Source organism: Lissotriton vulgaris, unplaced genomic scaffold, assembly GCF_964263255.1.
Source record: "Lissotriton vulgaris unplaced genomic scaffold, aLisVul1.2 SCAFFOLD_2005, whole genome shotgun sequence".
In the NCBI taxonomy this organism is placed as follows: Eukaryota; Metazoa; Chordata; class Amphibia; order Caudata; family Salamandridae; genus Lissotriton; species Lissotriton vulgaris.
Genome location: NW_028250942.1, coordinates 29,826 through 44,993, shown reverse-complemented (window position 1 = coordinate 44,993; position 15,168 = coordinate 29,826). Strand labels below are relative to the sequence as shown.

At 41.7% G+C, this 15,168-nt stretch overlaps 1 protein-coding gene across 1 annotated transcript in view; it reads right to left on the bottom strand.

Annotated features, from left to right (window-relative positions):
- Positions 1-15,168, bottom strand: part of LOC147663075 (small ribosomal subunit protein mS27-like) — a 439,048-nt gene that overhangs the window by 411,742 nt on the left and 12,138 nt on the right. The window contains exon 2 of the mRNA XM_086950700.1: positions 14,078-14,155. Within this exon, the coding sequence (XP_086806826.1) occupies positions 14,078-14,155 (78 nt within the window). The remainder of the gene's footprint in view (positions 1-14,077; positions 14,156-15,168) is intronic.

The window sequence follows — 15,168 nt, the reverse complement described above, 5'->3', positions numbered from 1 at the left end:
TATCACCATCATCACCAAATGTTTGTTGGCTCTCATCAGAGCATGATACAAAGAGTTGCTGGAGCACTGGGGGCCAGCTACTGGGCAAAAGCATGGTCTTATCAGAGTAAGATTGAATTGGGGCTTGGTGCGTCAGGACTGTGACAGCATGTGGCTTTGACCAAGGTAGGGCATGGAGTTGGCTCAGAGGGCGAACCACCGGCTGACTGGATGATTCTACAGATTTGTTGGGTCTGAAGGGGCACCAAAGGAGACCAGCAGAGTTCCAAAAATGTGGAGCCTGGCTACCTTAAAAGCTTAAACCTGTTGTGGCATCGCTGACAGACCTGGGAATTCAGGGTGCATTGGAATATGCTACGGAATCGACCACTCAGTAGGGGACAGGGCATAAGACAAGGGGGCACCTTGGCATCCTCATGACTCAAATGAAAAGTGGTGAGGCTGGGACAAGGCCCACTTGGACTTCTTGTGCTTCATTTTTATTTGGACTTACCGGAGAGCGGGAAGTTGTTCGTGTCCTTGACTTTGAGCAAGAGTCGATATTACATGATTTCCTGTGGTGCCCAGCTTTGTACAGCTAGGATTCGTGGTTGCAGATCGCGTGGTTGAGATTCATCAGGCACACTCCCCGCAAGACTTGAAATTGTGGATTGAACCCAAACAAATGTCTCGGTGGGATCTGGGTACAGACATTTGTTTGCAACAGTCCCTACAAGACTTAAACCCGCCATATTCCCTTCGGCACTTCGGTCAGAAGTTTCCACTAGAACTAAAAATCACTGAAACCTACAGCACACAGCATTGAATTGGTCTCAAAAACATCTTCAAAAGTGCAATAAATCTATGTATGCATCATTCAAAAAGAACATAAGTCCAGTCTCTACCAAAAAACTTGGTCACAGACCGCCCAAAAGACAGGTGCTCCAAAAAGCACAAAACCTTCAGGCACCTGAATGTTGATCTCTAACTTTGCATACATGTTAGAGTCTACCTTGTCCGTGGGGGACACAAAGATACTTCTATCAATGATTTCACAGTAATAAAAACACAGATGTAAAGTATTACAATGCGCATTCAAATCATTACATTGTGTTTTTTAACCATCCTTCCCCAGAAGCCAAAGATCTATGCAATGCTCCAACTGATGTGATTAAGGCTGTGCTGCCACCTGGCGGTGATAAAGTAGAGAGCTGTCCTTTCAGAAGGCTCTGAATTGAACTTGATGGAGAGTGGGAGGACTGTACACGCGTCTCAGAGTGCAATGAGTTTGATGTTGTGGTTCAAACAGAAGAGATTACTGAAGTCAGTGACGTTGTTCCTATCAGTGTTTAAGTGTTGGGGATACCATATGCCTGCATTACTGCATGTACTTATCAAATAATACAAAAAGTTAGGAGTTTCCTTCTCCCCCTTTAATCTGAACACTGACTTGTAACGTCGAGAGCCACAACTGAAATCTGTGAATGACTTTCGGAGGCAGAAAAGTAAATGGAAGATTCAACATTCTGCTGGTTCCAGAGACTGCCTTCTCCTCAATTGTAAGATTCATTTAAAACAAGAGTGCGGATTCAATGCCAGCAGGGAGCTGTGGCAGGGAGGAGAACTGCAGCTCCTGCATGCTGAGCCGTGCCGCAATCGGACTTGTCCTCCTCGCAGCGCGTGCCGGTATACAGCCAGAGTTCAAAAATACAATGAAACGGCAGCCCGCAGCAGTCGAAGTTATGTTACTTTCTGTAACCGCCATGTGTACTTCACGTTCACTGATTACAACGGATCCGCATTACTCTCTTACATTGGTCCAGACTCCAGTTCCCTTCTGATCTGGGCGAGCAGTGATCAAAGACCTCTGCAGGTTAGAGGAAGGGGTGTTTTCTAAACCATAGCATCCTCAGCATAACCGCACTTTACACGAAAAGGCGGCAGCTGGGGATCTTACACAGGTTCCCGATATTAGGAACAAGATGGACTACATTTAGAAAATAAACCGACAAGTACTGGCAATCAGACTTGCATCAAATTGCGTCATAACCACTTGTCAGAGGTGAACTAAATCATAGAAAAAAACTTAGACACGGCGGGATTCCTTCCTTATCATGTGTTTGGAATTTAAATACTTGTTAAATCAGCATCTTAATTCTCCATGCAAATACATTTAGCAGAAAGTACACAAGCCTGAGTTATTTCCCCCCAGGAAGACCAACTATGGCACGTATTAGCACGTCAATGAAACACATCTCAAAATAGGTGCATATCTATTTGGAACCTTTGGTACAAAACCTTCAGGAAATATATATACAGGGCACTAATTTTTTTTAACAAACTGGTTGACATCATCTGGCATTTGTAACCTTGGATGTCTGCTCTCGAACACAACGTCTTATAGCACTACAGAAATTCCTATTGTGGAGGGATGGAACACTATTAGAACACACTAACATGCTAGTGGACACAGTCTCCATTATTTTAAAGGACAGTCCATTTTAACATAATGGCCAGTGGTTTCTTCAGTCCTGGAGGGTGGCAATGGGTTCCATTATATATACAAGTCAGCTGGTTTTAAAAGTCGCACATTTGGACATGGAACTATACAATTTCTTGGCAATCAAAACAGCCCTAACAAAATCAAAACTAACCAGGCACAAACCCTCAATCTTCCACTACATGGAAACCATAAACAAGACAGGCCATCAGGTCTCACACCTGTACAAACTCCTGCGTCCTGTATCCACCAGACTCAACAACAAAAACACCGACTATTGGGAAACACAGCTAGGTTCTAAACTCACTGAACAAGAACTACAATCCTTTTGGGCAGCCCCATCGAAAAACATGATATTGCCGGTGTTAGCACAAACGAAATTCTGGCTCCTACACCAAGCATACTGGACACCAGCGCGTCTAGCATCGATGGGCCTGAGAGATAACGACAGATGCTGGAACTGTGACACAGAAAATGTTGACCTTGCACACCTCATCTATCACTGCAGTAAGGTCAGCAAATTCTGGGGGAAAGTGTTCAGCTTCATCAACAAAACCATATGCTGCACTCTAGATCAAACATTCGTCACAACTACCACAGCTCACATCACTGACGTAGCAACACAACAGGACAGAAACCTCCTGGATTTCCTCCTGACAAGAGTAGTCAAAACCGTACTAGCCAAATAGAAAGATACCACCAAAGCCACATTCAAAGGGTGGCTGAATTGGGTGACATTTCTTAGAGGGGCAGAGAACACTACACTGAGGAACACACCATGGAAGAACCCCAACAGAGGCATGTGGCCAAAACTAGACATATTCCTAAACCCATACAAACCGCCATGAAGAACACAAAATCCTGAACCTAACCAGCCAAACAATTCCACAACGGCCCTAGAACCTGACACCAAACAACCGCCCAACAATTCTATGTTCTGTGTAATGTTTTATGTATCAACCAAACACGCGACAAACCGCAATAACCTAAATGTTCAATTTATATGTGCCCAAAACTGGGGGACAGACACGAGAAGACTGTAAAACCAACCTCCCATACAGAATCTAACACAACCACCACCAAAAGCCGCAATGCCCTATGTTAATGCCTGATAAACTTGTTATTTGTTGTATGTCACACTGTACTCTGTAACATGTAAATACCAATAGAAATATACTTAAAAAAAATAATAATAAGTCGCACATTTGGACCCATGGTCGCTTTGACACGACAGAGCATATCCTCCTACACTGGGAAAAATTCATTGATGAGGATATTTTATTTTGGACAAAAGTTAGGACTTCCTTCTAGACTTTATTCAATATCTTCATGTTAGCACATTCAATAATTTATTAACTTCTATAAATAAAATATGTTTTATGGATGTGGAACTTTATGTGGAAGGGAACACAATTGCATCAAAAACATAGAAAACTTACGACATGTAATCCTCTGTTGTGCCATATATAGCACCTTCTTTGGGTATCCTCTAGTCAAAAACCTTTCTAGCCTCCCCAGTCTAGCGCAGAGGAACGCCCGGAGACACCGACGGATAGAGCGGTGCTCCTCAATTACCTGAGCTGCAGCCAGGTGAGGTGAGGCGCTATCCCCACAGAAATTGGATTGTGGCGGAGGATCTGTACCTGACGAACAGGTGATATGATTCCTTTTTATCATTATTTTGTTCACTATATTTAACAGCAGTAGCAACACCTAGGTCCTGATGAATGCAGAGGTGCTTTTCCTCGTATGCAGAAACATGTTGACCACTCGCTGAGCGGATATTCTGTCAAATCTGCTATCACACTATTGTTTTTATGTTTAGGGAGCTGAGAGAAAATATTAAAGCCTTTACTTCTACTCAGTCACACCTAATTTTATTCACTTCACCTAATTTTATTCACTTCACTAATTATTTCACTTGCACTGCTTTTTTCAGTTGTAACATCAAACTGACACCACTCATTAGATAAAGCGTAGAGTCTTCTTACTCTCACAGTCCTCTTTTCCAACTTGTGTGACTGTGTGCACACTAACTCCTGGGTAAGGAGAACCCAAATGATGTAAAAGTGGTGGAACAGATCGACAACTGATGGGAAAATTCTCACCTTGGGTATGTGTCGCACGTGCATTTGTTTATATGGTATCACGTGTTGCCTTAGTTCAATCTAATATTTAGGTCACAATCCCTTTTTGTCATGCCAAATGTTGTCTGTGATTAGAATGTGTTTTTGACTCCTGGATACTTTTTGTGTGAATCAGGTTATTGTGAGGGGCGTGTATCCAGTGTGGAGTCGCTAAACTAGCCCTTGGACCCTCTTCTAAGTAGTGTGTGTTATAGTCAAAAATATTGTCCCTGTTTGAGGCACTTGAAATTTCATCTGCAACAGTCCCTCAAAGATTATTCTTGTATCCTTAGAATGATTTAACCTCTCTCAGTGCTGTCTTCAAAGGCCTCAGGTTAGTTATAGCTATGGGGAGCTTGCTATTACTTGTTTGGGCTCTGGGCCTCTGTACTATCCCCTGAACCAACTTAAACAAAGAATTACCATAACAACTGTTTCTTGGGCCACAGCAATGCTATATTTGGAGCTGTGGAGCATTAAAAAATGCGAAAGGACAGGAGAACAAGAACAATCTCATGACAATTCCTTTTGGTCCAACAAGATAATAGTATTGTGCCATTGATTAGTTTAATGTTTACCAAAGTGCATCAGCTACTACAGTAAATCTTGTTTACGCGTTTTTCCTGTAAAATTGTACCATTTATGTGAAATCCATTGTAAACGGAAAAGACTGTGTGTGTTTTAAGTTGATGTAAGCACAGAGGGTAACAGTAGTCTTGTATTCTGTACAGTACAAAAAAGCTGGCACTCGCAAGGGATTGCATAAAACCCGAGAGGACCTCCATCCAAGGAGTTGTGGGACTACAAACTGATAGCAACTCTTGTGTGCAACGGTAATCGAGTTTGTTCATGTAGGGGTAGTTTCTTTCTTCCCATTTGAGTGGTTTAGGGGTTGTCCACTCGCCGTCTTGCACCTTAATAATTAGCAAGTCTATACTGGTGTGCGTATAAACGGGCAGTGCACCCAGGGCCTAACTGATTAAAAGCCCTTCAAACTTGTAGCAACTCTTGTGTGCCTTCTCTCATATCCCTATCTCCCTTCCACCCTCTTCGCTCTCTTTGCAGAGTGCAGTCTTGGATGCCCTCAGCACTTTCAATAGGGAAGGAGACTGGTGGGTTACAAGAAACATTCAGATCTTAGTGGTGACTTGAGTCTGACACTGCATACTTACACAAATTTAAGTTAGGCAGGCAAAGTACTGTTTTTGATTTGCACATGGTTTAGAGACAGCAGTGTATACTCTGTAGTGTATGAGAAAAGTGAGGTATACTTAGGGAACCAATGCATACAAAGCCCTGCACGACGAAGGCCCAGCATCCATCAACAAATGAAAGACCATCCACCAACCAGCCAGACACCTGCGATCCGCCTCCCTTTTCCTCACAGACACCCCCCTGGATTCGCCGATCCAACAGCGTAGTATGCTCCTTCTCTCACATGGAGATCAAATTCTGGAACTATGATTCTCCTGCACCTCAGGAATGCTGCATTGCTCCGGGAATTCAGAAAAGGACTCAAGGAAACAGCTACCAACTCCAGCGCCTTGAGACCCTCACAGTGGATGAGCCGCACTTCTTAATCCTGATTTATTGATTGATTGATTGATGCAAGACAAGCAGCACAGAACACTGCAGGCTCCACAACTATCTGTGCATAGTGCCAGATGTGCGAAAGCAAACAGTACAAAAACACAGTGTAAAACAAGTACTTCAACTATGGTCTAAAGGTTAATATGAGAGTGCATGGGTGCAGAAGTAGGGGGGGTGAGAGCAGCAGACATTTTCTATTAGTAATAGTTCATCTGGTGGAACAAGCTCAGTGGATTAAGAGGTACCTGTTTTAGTGCCCTCTGCAAACCACACAAAGCAGTTCTTCCCTGAGCACCACACTCCCAACACATTTCACCTGTTATCGCCTGTCCAGTGCAGGCAGACAGTGTCTCCTTTGAAAAAGAGAATATCCTGTCTCCCTTTCCGGCCCAGGCTGTGTAGTATGAATGTTACAAATCCCATCGCTTTATCCCTTTCATCTTGCTTCCCTTGCACCTTTTCACTGCCTCTGTTTTCTTTAGAAATCTTTTCTTTTGATATCCCTTTTGACGCCTGCAAAAGCATGAAAGGCGGAGCAACTATATAGTCGGCAAAGTTAAGCATCCCAGCCCCCGCATTTCTCCTCAACCCTCAGCAAAACTAGAGACTACGCTCAAATGTTATTATTTGAATACTAGGTCAATGGCCAAACACTATATGGACATATTTCTTCTGCTACGAACTGAGCAACCTGATATTTTGCTCCTCACGGAGACTTGGCTCAACGCAGACTCCTTACCATATATTCTGGCGGCCGTTCCTTCTGATTATTATATTTTAAATATCAATAGATCTGCTGATAAAAGGGGCGGAGGAGTTGCAGCCATTATCCGCAACACTTATAAGTTTTCTTTACTATCATCCCTCGACCTTACAGGGTCAGAGAATATTGTTTTTAAAATGGACACTGACAGTGGATCATTACTAATGATCCTCATCTACCGCCCCCCTCAAATTATGCCTACGTTTGCTGCATCATTGGCAGAACAACTAGCTCCCCTTACAATCAATTACAAAAAAATTGTGTTGTTGGGCGATTTTAATCTTTGGTTTGATGCCAGTGCCTTAGACACTCAGGCAGCTGAGCTGAAAGAGGCATTACTAGATCTGAACTTAATTCAACAGATTCACTTGCCAACTCATGAAAAAGGGCATAGCCTTGATCAAATATGGTCCCAGAATATCCCCCTGGTTATTTGTTCCATTACTCCCTGCATTTGGACGGATCACTTTCTGATACACTTTACACTTGCCATTGTGAAGAGTAAAAAGCAGCCTTTCCAGACTGGTGGGAAAGTTAGAATATGGAAGAACACTGACATCTCAGCTTTTCTGGATACTCTGGCGTCGTCTCTTCCCCCCATGGCCCAGGACATTGATGGCATCGAAGAAGCCTATTCCAACTGGCTACGTCAAGCAGCTGACGCTCATGCCCCTTGTTCAAACATTCCCCGTTCCCGCCCTAATGACGCAAATAAGTGGTTTACCCCACACTTGAAGTCTCAAAAACTGGAAGTCCGTCAAAAAGAGCGGAAATGGCGAATTGGTTATTTGGCACAAGATAAAGCCAACTACTGTAAGGCCCGCAAGGACTATCAGAAACTTGTCCTAAAACATAAAACTGACTATTTCTCGGAGAAAATCCTGAACTCTCATAATAAATCAAGAGAACTGTTCAATATTGTAGATGGTCTTAGTGGTAGTGACAGAACTACTCCATTGGTCACTCCTACTCAGGACCTCTGCAACTCATTGAACTCTTTTTTTCTTAATAAAATCTGCACCATAAAACAAAGCATTTCTACTGCTCTGCCCCCCCCCCTTCTGGATGATGCGTACCATAACTCTTTTACGCTGGAATCCTTTCCCCCTATCGATGGTAACACCCTGTCCAAGCTGTTTACCAGGGTCAAATCGGGTTCACCTGATGATATCTGCCCCCCGCACATCTTGAGAGAGGTGGGAACAGTTATCCCTGAGGGTGTGCTTCCTTTATTAAATGGATCACTTCTACAGGGTAAAGTTCCCAATAACCTTAAAAAGGCCTTACTTATCCCCCTGATTAAGAAAGTTGGAGCAGACCCGCTTGACCCGCTAAATTATAGGCCTATATCATTGCTGCCTCATAGTGCTAAGTTACTGGAGGCTCACGTCTGTGCAAACATGTCTAAATTCATAGAAGAAACAGAATACCTTGAACCCAACCAAGCCGGCTTCCGTTCGTGTCATTCAACTGAAGCAGTCATCTTGGCGGTACAAAATACCCTGAGGCGGAATGCGGACAACGGAATTCACCAGGCCCTGGTTTTATTGGACCTTTCGGCAGCATTCGACACGGTTGATTATACCATCTTGGTCAACCGTGTCGAACAAGCTGGCCTCAGGGGGCCTGCGTTGAGCTGGATCCATTCATTTATTACTGGCCGCACTCAATCCGTAAGACTGGGCCCTTTTACAGCCCCCACTATTTCTACCACATGTGGAGTACCTCAGGGCTCATCTTTGTCACCTTTACTTTTTAATTTGTACCTGCGCCCGCTACTGTACTCCCTAAGAAATGCGAAAGTTACCATCTTTAACTATGCAGATGATCTGCAACTCATCTTCCCTTTGAACACCAAGGACTCGGTGGAGGAATTCCAAAACACCATGTCACATATCCAGGGTTGGATGAGTTGTAACCATCTGAAACTCAACCCAGGCAAGACTGAATTGGCCTTGCCTGGGCAGAGCGTATTAAGTTGGAGCCCATGCTTTTGGCCATCTAGCATGGGGGCTCCACCTTCTAGATCGCCCTCAGTTAAAAGCCTGGGAGTATTAATTAGCGAGGACCTCTCTCTGAAAAGACAGGTAGGCGCGGTAGTTTCCTCCAGTTTCTTTCAATTAAAAAAAATAAGAAAAATAGCCTGCTTTCTCTCACAGGCCGCCCTCATCCAGGTCATAATTGCCTTGGTCCTGTCTCGACTGGATTTCTCCAATAGTCTCTATTTGGGGCTCCAAATTGGAGAGTTAAAACGTCTTCAGCTGGTCCAGAATCAGGCTGCTAGACTGATTCTGGGACTTCCAAAAAGGCAATCTATTAGACCTGGGTTGAAACACTTACATTGGCTGCCTGTTGCGCAGCGAGTCGCATTTAAAACAGGGTGCACCCTATTTAAATCTTTACAAGGCCCTAAATTTACAAAGATCTGTTTCTCAGATATAATCCATCCCGAAATCTTCGTTCCGCTCAAAAATCTTTACTGATTGTTCCATCTTACAAAAGGAAGCGCCTAGGTGGTAGCTGCTTTGACCATCTCGCAGCCACCTTTTGGAATTCCCTTCCCCTTCAATTGAAACTGAGCGGTAACCTTCTTAGCTTCCGACACTCCCTTAAAACCTGGCTATTCTCACAGGCTTATTGCTGAGTTTTATTATTACCATCTTTTAACTGCTGTGTTGTGTTCTCTTCTATAGCGCCATGAAGCCCCCAGGCGTACGAGCGCTTAATAAATACATACTAACATAACATAACAAACCCTCCTAGAATTCTCAATTGTGACTTTCATGTAGCACTGAGTTCTATAGAGAGTGCAGCAAAAGATAAGCAATCTTTCCAGTCCAAGCAGAAATATACATCTCCATAATGGCAATCTGTAGATCTGATCAAACATTGAAAAAAGGTGTAAAGAGCTTATGTCCAGCACTAGGTGGTCTCTAAATGATAGTTACCTTACTATCATTACACAAGTAACTATTATAAAAATCCTGCAAGAGGCACCTAAAAAAATCTAGAATGCAATTCCATATTCTCAAAAAAGACCACTTCATCAGGATGATATACCAATGTTAAGCCTTATATTATACTCATTCTCATTCGAAAAGGTATGGCGCTTGATGAGTTCATCGATGGTGCCAGTGTAAAGCTTCACTGTATCTTCCCCAAAGGAAGTTTTGTCTTCAGTGTTATACAAATCCTCATTCCAAGCATAACTTTTTTCAAACCACCACATGAAAATATTTGTATATGAAGGCGCACAGCAAGAACCCAAAGCAGTCCCTTTCATTCGTGGTACAACTGGTCTTGATAAAAAAAAAATGTTTAGGAGCACACATTTAGTCAAATCAATAAGCATCTGTATATGTTGCTAATAACCAGCTTATTTCATATACAAAAAACTTTCTAATGCTTTGATGCCCTGATCATGAGCCATAATCGTATGTAGAATCTACTCATCCATAGTAACCAGGATGTAGGTTGGATTCCATGGAATGTCATACATTTTCTGAAGTAGATCCTTTGTATCTTTAATGTACGTAGGTTAACTACAAACGAATTTCAAAATATGTATTTTTATGTATTCCAAAACTTTTTCTGTACTTGAACCAATCCCTGAAATCATCGGACAACCAAGAGCCCCGGACCGGCAGAGAATACATACTTGCTGATGAACTTTTGCTACTTTATCTAAGAATCAGAATCTAACTTATTTTCATGTTGCCCGCAATGGTTTTAAACTGATTCTTCAATATTAATCTTTTTTTTTTATTACTGGCATGTGTCAAACACCTTTTACTAAATAATTCCTCTGAGAAATGGTATTCAAAGTTGCTCAATAATTTAACAAATCAATTTTTCACGTGGCATTTTTTAAATGTACATTTTATTTTGAAAGTAAACTATTACAAATGTTGTTTTCACGCGTATGCACATGTTTGCATATATCCTGGAAATATTTTGACGGCAATATAAATAGTTTCAAGTTGTGTAATTTTGCAAACTTGTGTATGTTTTTATACTGAACCCCCTCTCAGTAATGCAAGCAAACTCAATGCATATCTTTAGTGTGCTTTCTCTGACAGTGAAGGCTTTACATTAATGATTCATATATAGAAAATTAAACAACCTACACATATGAGGCTCTACGCATCCTCGGGACAGATACAAGGCCACTAATAGTATGTGCAATGGCCAAATTCCTGGGGAGATTTTGGTTCATTAGGAGGCAGAAGCTAAAATGAATTGAGCATATCATCTGACTAAGTATTACTTTTCATAAAGTGTTTAGTTTGCACCGGATGTGTTATGATCATGGAATTTTATGACCCATGTACATACTATAAAGAACTGAGCTACTTTGCACTTCTAACAATTATGCACCAGCACTTTTTGTATTTTCTATGTGTTTTTAGCTTGTATGGTTTGAATACCTCGGAAGCCAGTTTTTAAAATTTGCTTATATTCCTTAATGGCTCGGGTTATAATATGCTTGTTGTTGTATGAATAATATCATCTATTTTAGCTTACAATTTTATCATGTAAAATGTTGTTTTATTTACCATACTTTTGCACGCTTATGCACTTTGATGGTCTTAATGACCGAATAAAGTTAATGATGATGATGACATATGAATATAAGCCTTGCCTTAGTGGCAAACAATATTCTTTCACAGATCCATACTGTTGTACTATAAACTGTCAGCCAAATAGTTTGTTTTGCCCAGTGGCGTAGGAAGGGAGGCGCTGTGGGTGCGGACCGCCCCAGGTGTCTTCATTGAGGGAGTAACAAAATGGCAAAAATATGTGTTTTAAACACATATTTTTGCGAAGCCGGGGGTGACAAGTGAAATCACAGAGGGGGTGACAAAATGGCAAAAATATGTGTTTTAAGCACATATTTTTGCAAAGCCGGGGGTGACAAGTGGAATCACAGAGGGGGCGACAAAATGGCAAAAATATGTGTTTTAAGCACATATTTTTGCCACTTTGTCAAGCCGGGGGTGACAAGAAATTTTCTGCACCGGGTACCACCTGACCTTGCTAGGCCACTGGTTTTGCTGGGGGTTAGAACTACTTCTTTAGTGGACAAAATAAACGTGGAAACTTGTTCTTGATGTCAAGCAGCATTTCCTGGAGGTCGGTTGATAGGAATTCCACACTCCTGAATACCTAATGCTTGTGACTTTAAGTCACACATAAAGCAAGCAATCCACTAGATGAGAGGAGGAAACACTTTGACAATTTAAAGTGATTTATCTGTTCCCCGAGGTTTTAATGAGTTCATGTTGTGCCTCATAAATTAGACATTTGTTTACCTATTTTAAAACTAGGAGTGTGGATAGTGTTATAAGTGTTTTTGAAATAGACAAACTCCACTAAAGTGACATTTCTTGACTATTCAGGCTGCTGTGTTCGAATCCAACTCACTCTGCAATAAACATATGGATACATATTTGATGAATTCAACAAATATTGGCTCCTACTTAATGAGACCTCGTTTTGGGATAGTATGCTGCCTAACATCTATGAAATATTGAGAACAGGACAATTCATTTAGTACAAGACTTTGATATTCAAAAATGTGCTTAATAATTTTCCCCATGCTTTATAATGTACATATCAAAATAATGGTCTCACCTGTTGTTTTTATTTAAAGTCAAAATGTTATTAGCTTTGAGCTACAAAGTGCGTCCACATACATCATCTTTGTGTTATCAGAGTTGTAAAGATGGTTCTCCACCCACCCCGTGATTATCGTTTTCCAGCACTTGGGAATTTGGCAAGATAATCTTCACACTATCAGTGAAGTAGTTTAACCTAAAGCTTTTCCTATTGCTCTAAGACGAACTAAGGTAACTTCAATTCCCCTGCAAAATAAATGCACTCCACTAGACAGAGCAAGAGTCATCTCAATGGCAGGGATAGAAAGGATTTCTTATAAAAATGTTTCAATTTGAGAGGACCATTATGAAAGCCATCGGTACATGGAAAAGATACAGAAACATCTGGTTTTATATGTCCTATCTCAGTTAAATGTCAATCTCTGGAACTGAAATAGGTGAATAGATTGGCATTAGTGACTGTCGATTTACTATGAACTGCTCTTTATACTACAACTGTGCTACTTGCTTCAGGTTGCCTCTCTATCTCATTATCACATACATGATAAAATATGTTTAAAAAGCAATGCCCTTCCACTTGGGATCTACAGCTTACACTAATTACTAATCCTTCTCAAGGCTGTCAAGTCCTTCCTGTTTATGTAATTTGTCGTCTGACTTCAGAGTAGCCAACCGATCTGGTGTTTGTCACCCTTCTTGGCCTACCATACCACAGCCATCTCAAAGTACAAAGTAGATAACTCTGGAGAACACGTAGACCCGTAGAATGATGCCTGAGAACAGTATGTAGGCAGGCCTACTTGGAGTTGCCAGGTACAAGACTACGAGGTAGGCGGAAGGTTACTGGAGTGGTTGCTGAGCAGACAGAGGGTCAAGATAGGACTACCAGGAGAAAGGGCCCCATCTTCAGAATTCAAGCAAAACCGTGATGTGGGCTGTGGAGACAGAGAGGTGTTTCAATGTCAGGGTATTGTAGTGTCTAAAGAGAAATGAGGAGCAAATAAAAGGAAAGGTGGATTTTACAGTTTCCCTGGGGGGGGTCTTAATCAGTTATAATCCAGAGCAACCATAAGCTAACCATGAGACCTAAGCATCCCTCAGAACAATCAGAACTGCAACACTTATTGCCTGGAAAGGAAATTCCGCAAAATCGATTCCAGGGAGGCAAAAGGTAGAATTAAACTCTGCTGGGATTTACCCGTAGACCAAAAATTACCCTGGTCACAGGTAAAAAAAACAAAAACGGACGATCTGCTTAGCAAGGCAAAAGGGGCAGATGAAAATCTTTCTCAATACCAAGGTGCTACCGAAGTTCGACCATCCCTTGTGTAATACAGAACAGAGCAGATTACATTTCTACATAAATAAACAACTCATTTTTATCACGGAATAAACTAGACCACCCAAAAAGGACCACATATTTTCAAATAGCTTTATCATCTTCTTCCCCTCAATCAAGTATCTAACATTTGAGTACAGCAAAGCAAGCAATAGCACCTACCTAAATTATGGAGATCCTTTTCTCTTTCCTCCCATCTTAGAGGATCACCATATGCAGACGACAGAAGAAAACGTTTGCCTAAAAGCACAATAAAAAGAAGTTAGTTGCAATTAATGTTTCACACATAGCAAGCATTGACATGCTGTACTTCAAGCAATCACAACATGAAACTAAGCTGGGTATTTCTGTCAACTGGCTTTCCTATAAGAAGCTTGGCATATTTGTCAGGTAAATTAAGATTTTTAGTTTAGAGAGATTTTATTTATTCGTTTATATTTTTATAAATTATTTAATGTATTTACTTAGAACTGGACTACAGACAGCCTTCTCCAATAAATGACATACACTTAGGGCTCCGGGTCTGCCCCATTACCATTATTGGACAGCTTGGTTGCTTATCTAACTTCGCTGCTTCCTAGTGGATGCCTCTCTTCCCTGTCTTTGTGTTTGGCACGTCCAGGACAGGAACATTGAGGCATTACGCTATTCTGATGGTTTAATTTATATCCTGCCTCTGGACACAGTGCCTCTACAATACGAGCGGGTATAGTTTGTATCTGAAAAGAACACTCCCTCATCACACTTTTGTTTATCTTTTACATGCCTTGTAAACGGAATGCAATCCTTTTGTAACTGTTTTCTACGCAGGAGGCTTTTTTATGTTTTTGAGAGGCCTCAAGGTGGGAGCCTGACCTTAAGATGGCCGTTCAGCACCACCGGCTCCAGCCTTGTTAATAATAGAACACAGAGCACCCACGCCCTATCAGCTCGGAGGGTCTAATTCAGTTCGAAGGGATTATTACATTCAAGTACAAAGTGCACATTTTCCTTTTTTAAAGTATTCCTGGTAAGTAATCTATTTGGACCTTTTTTGTTATTGTGTAATGAACATCTTGTGGTATAACTCTTAACAATCGGTATCACTTCAATATGGTAAACTCGGTGCTTTGACAGGGACTGTACATTCCCACAGGCCAGGTGCCGGTTTCACTTATCTTGCAGCTGTTGCCAGTGTAGAGAAGGTGTAACCTGTGGTGTGCGCTCTAGTCTACCGGCGTACACGTGATGACGCGTGACGCCGTAGACTAGAG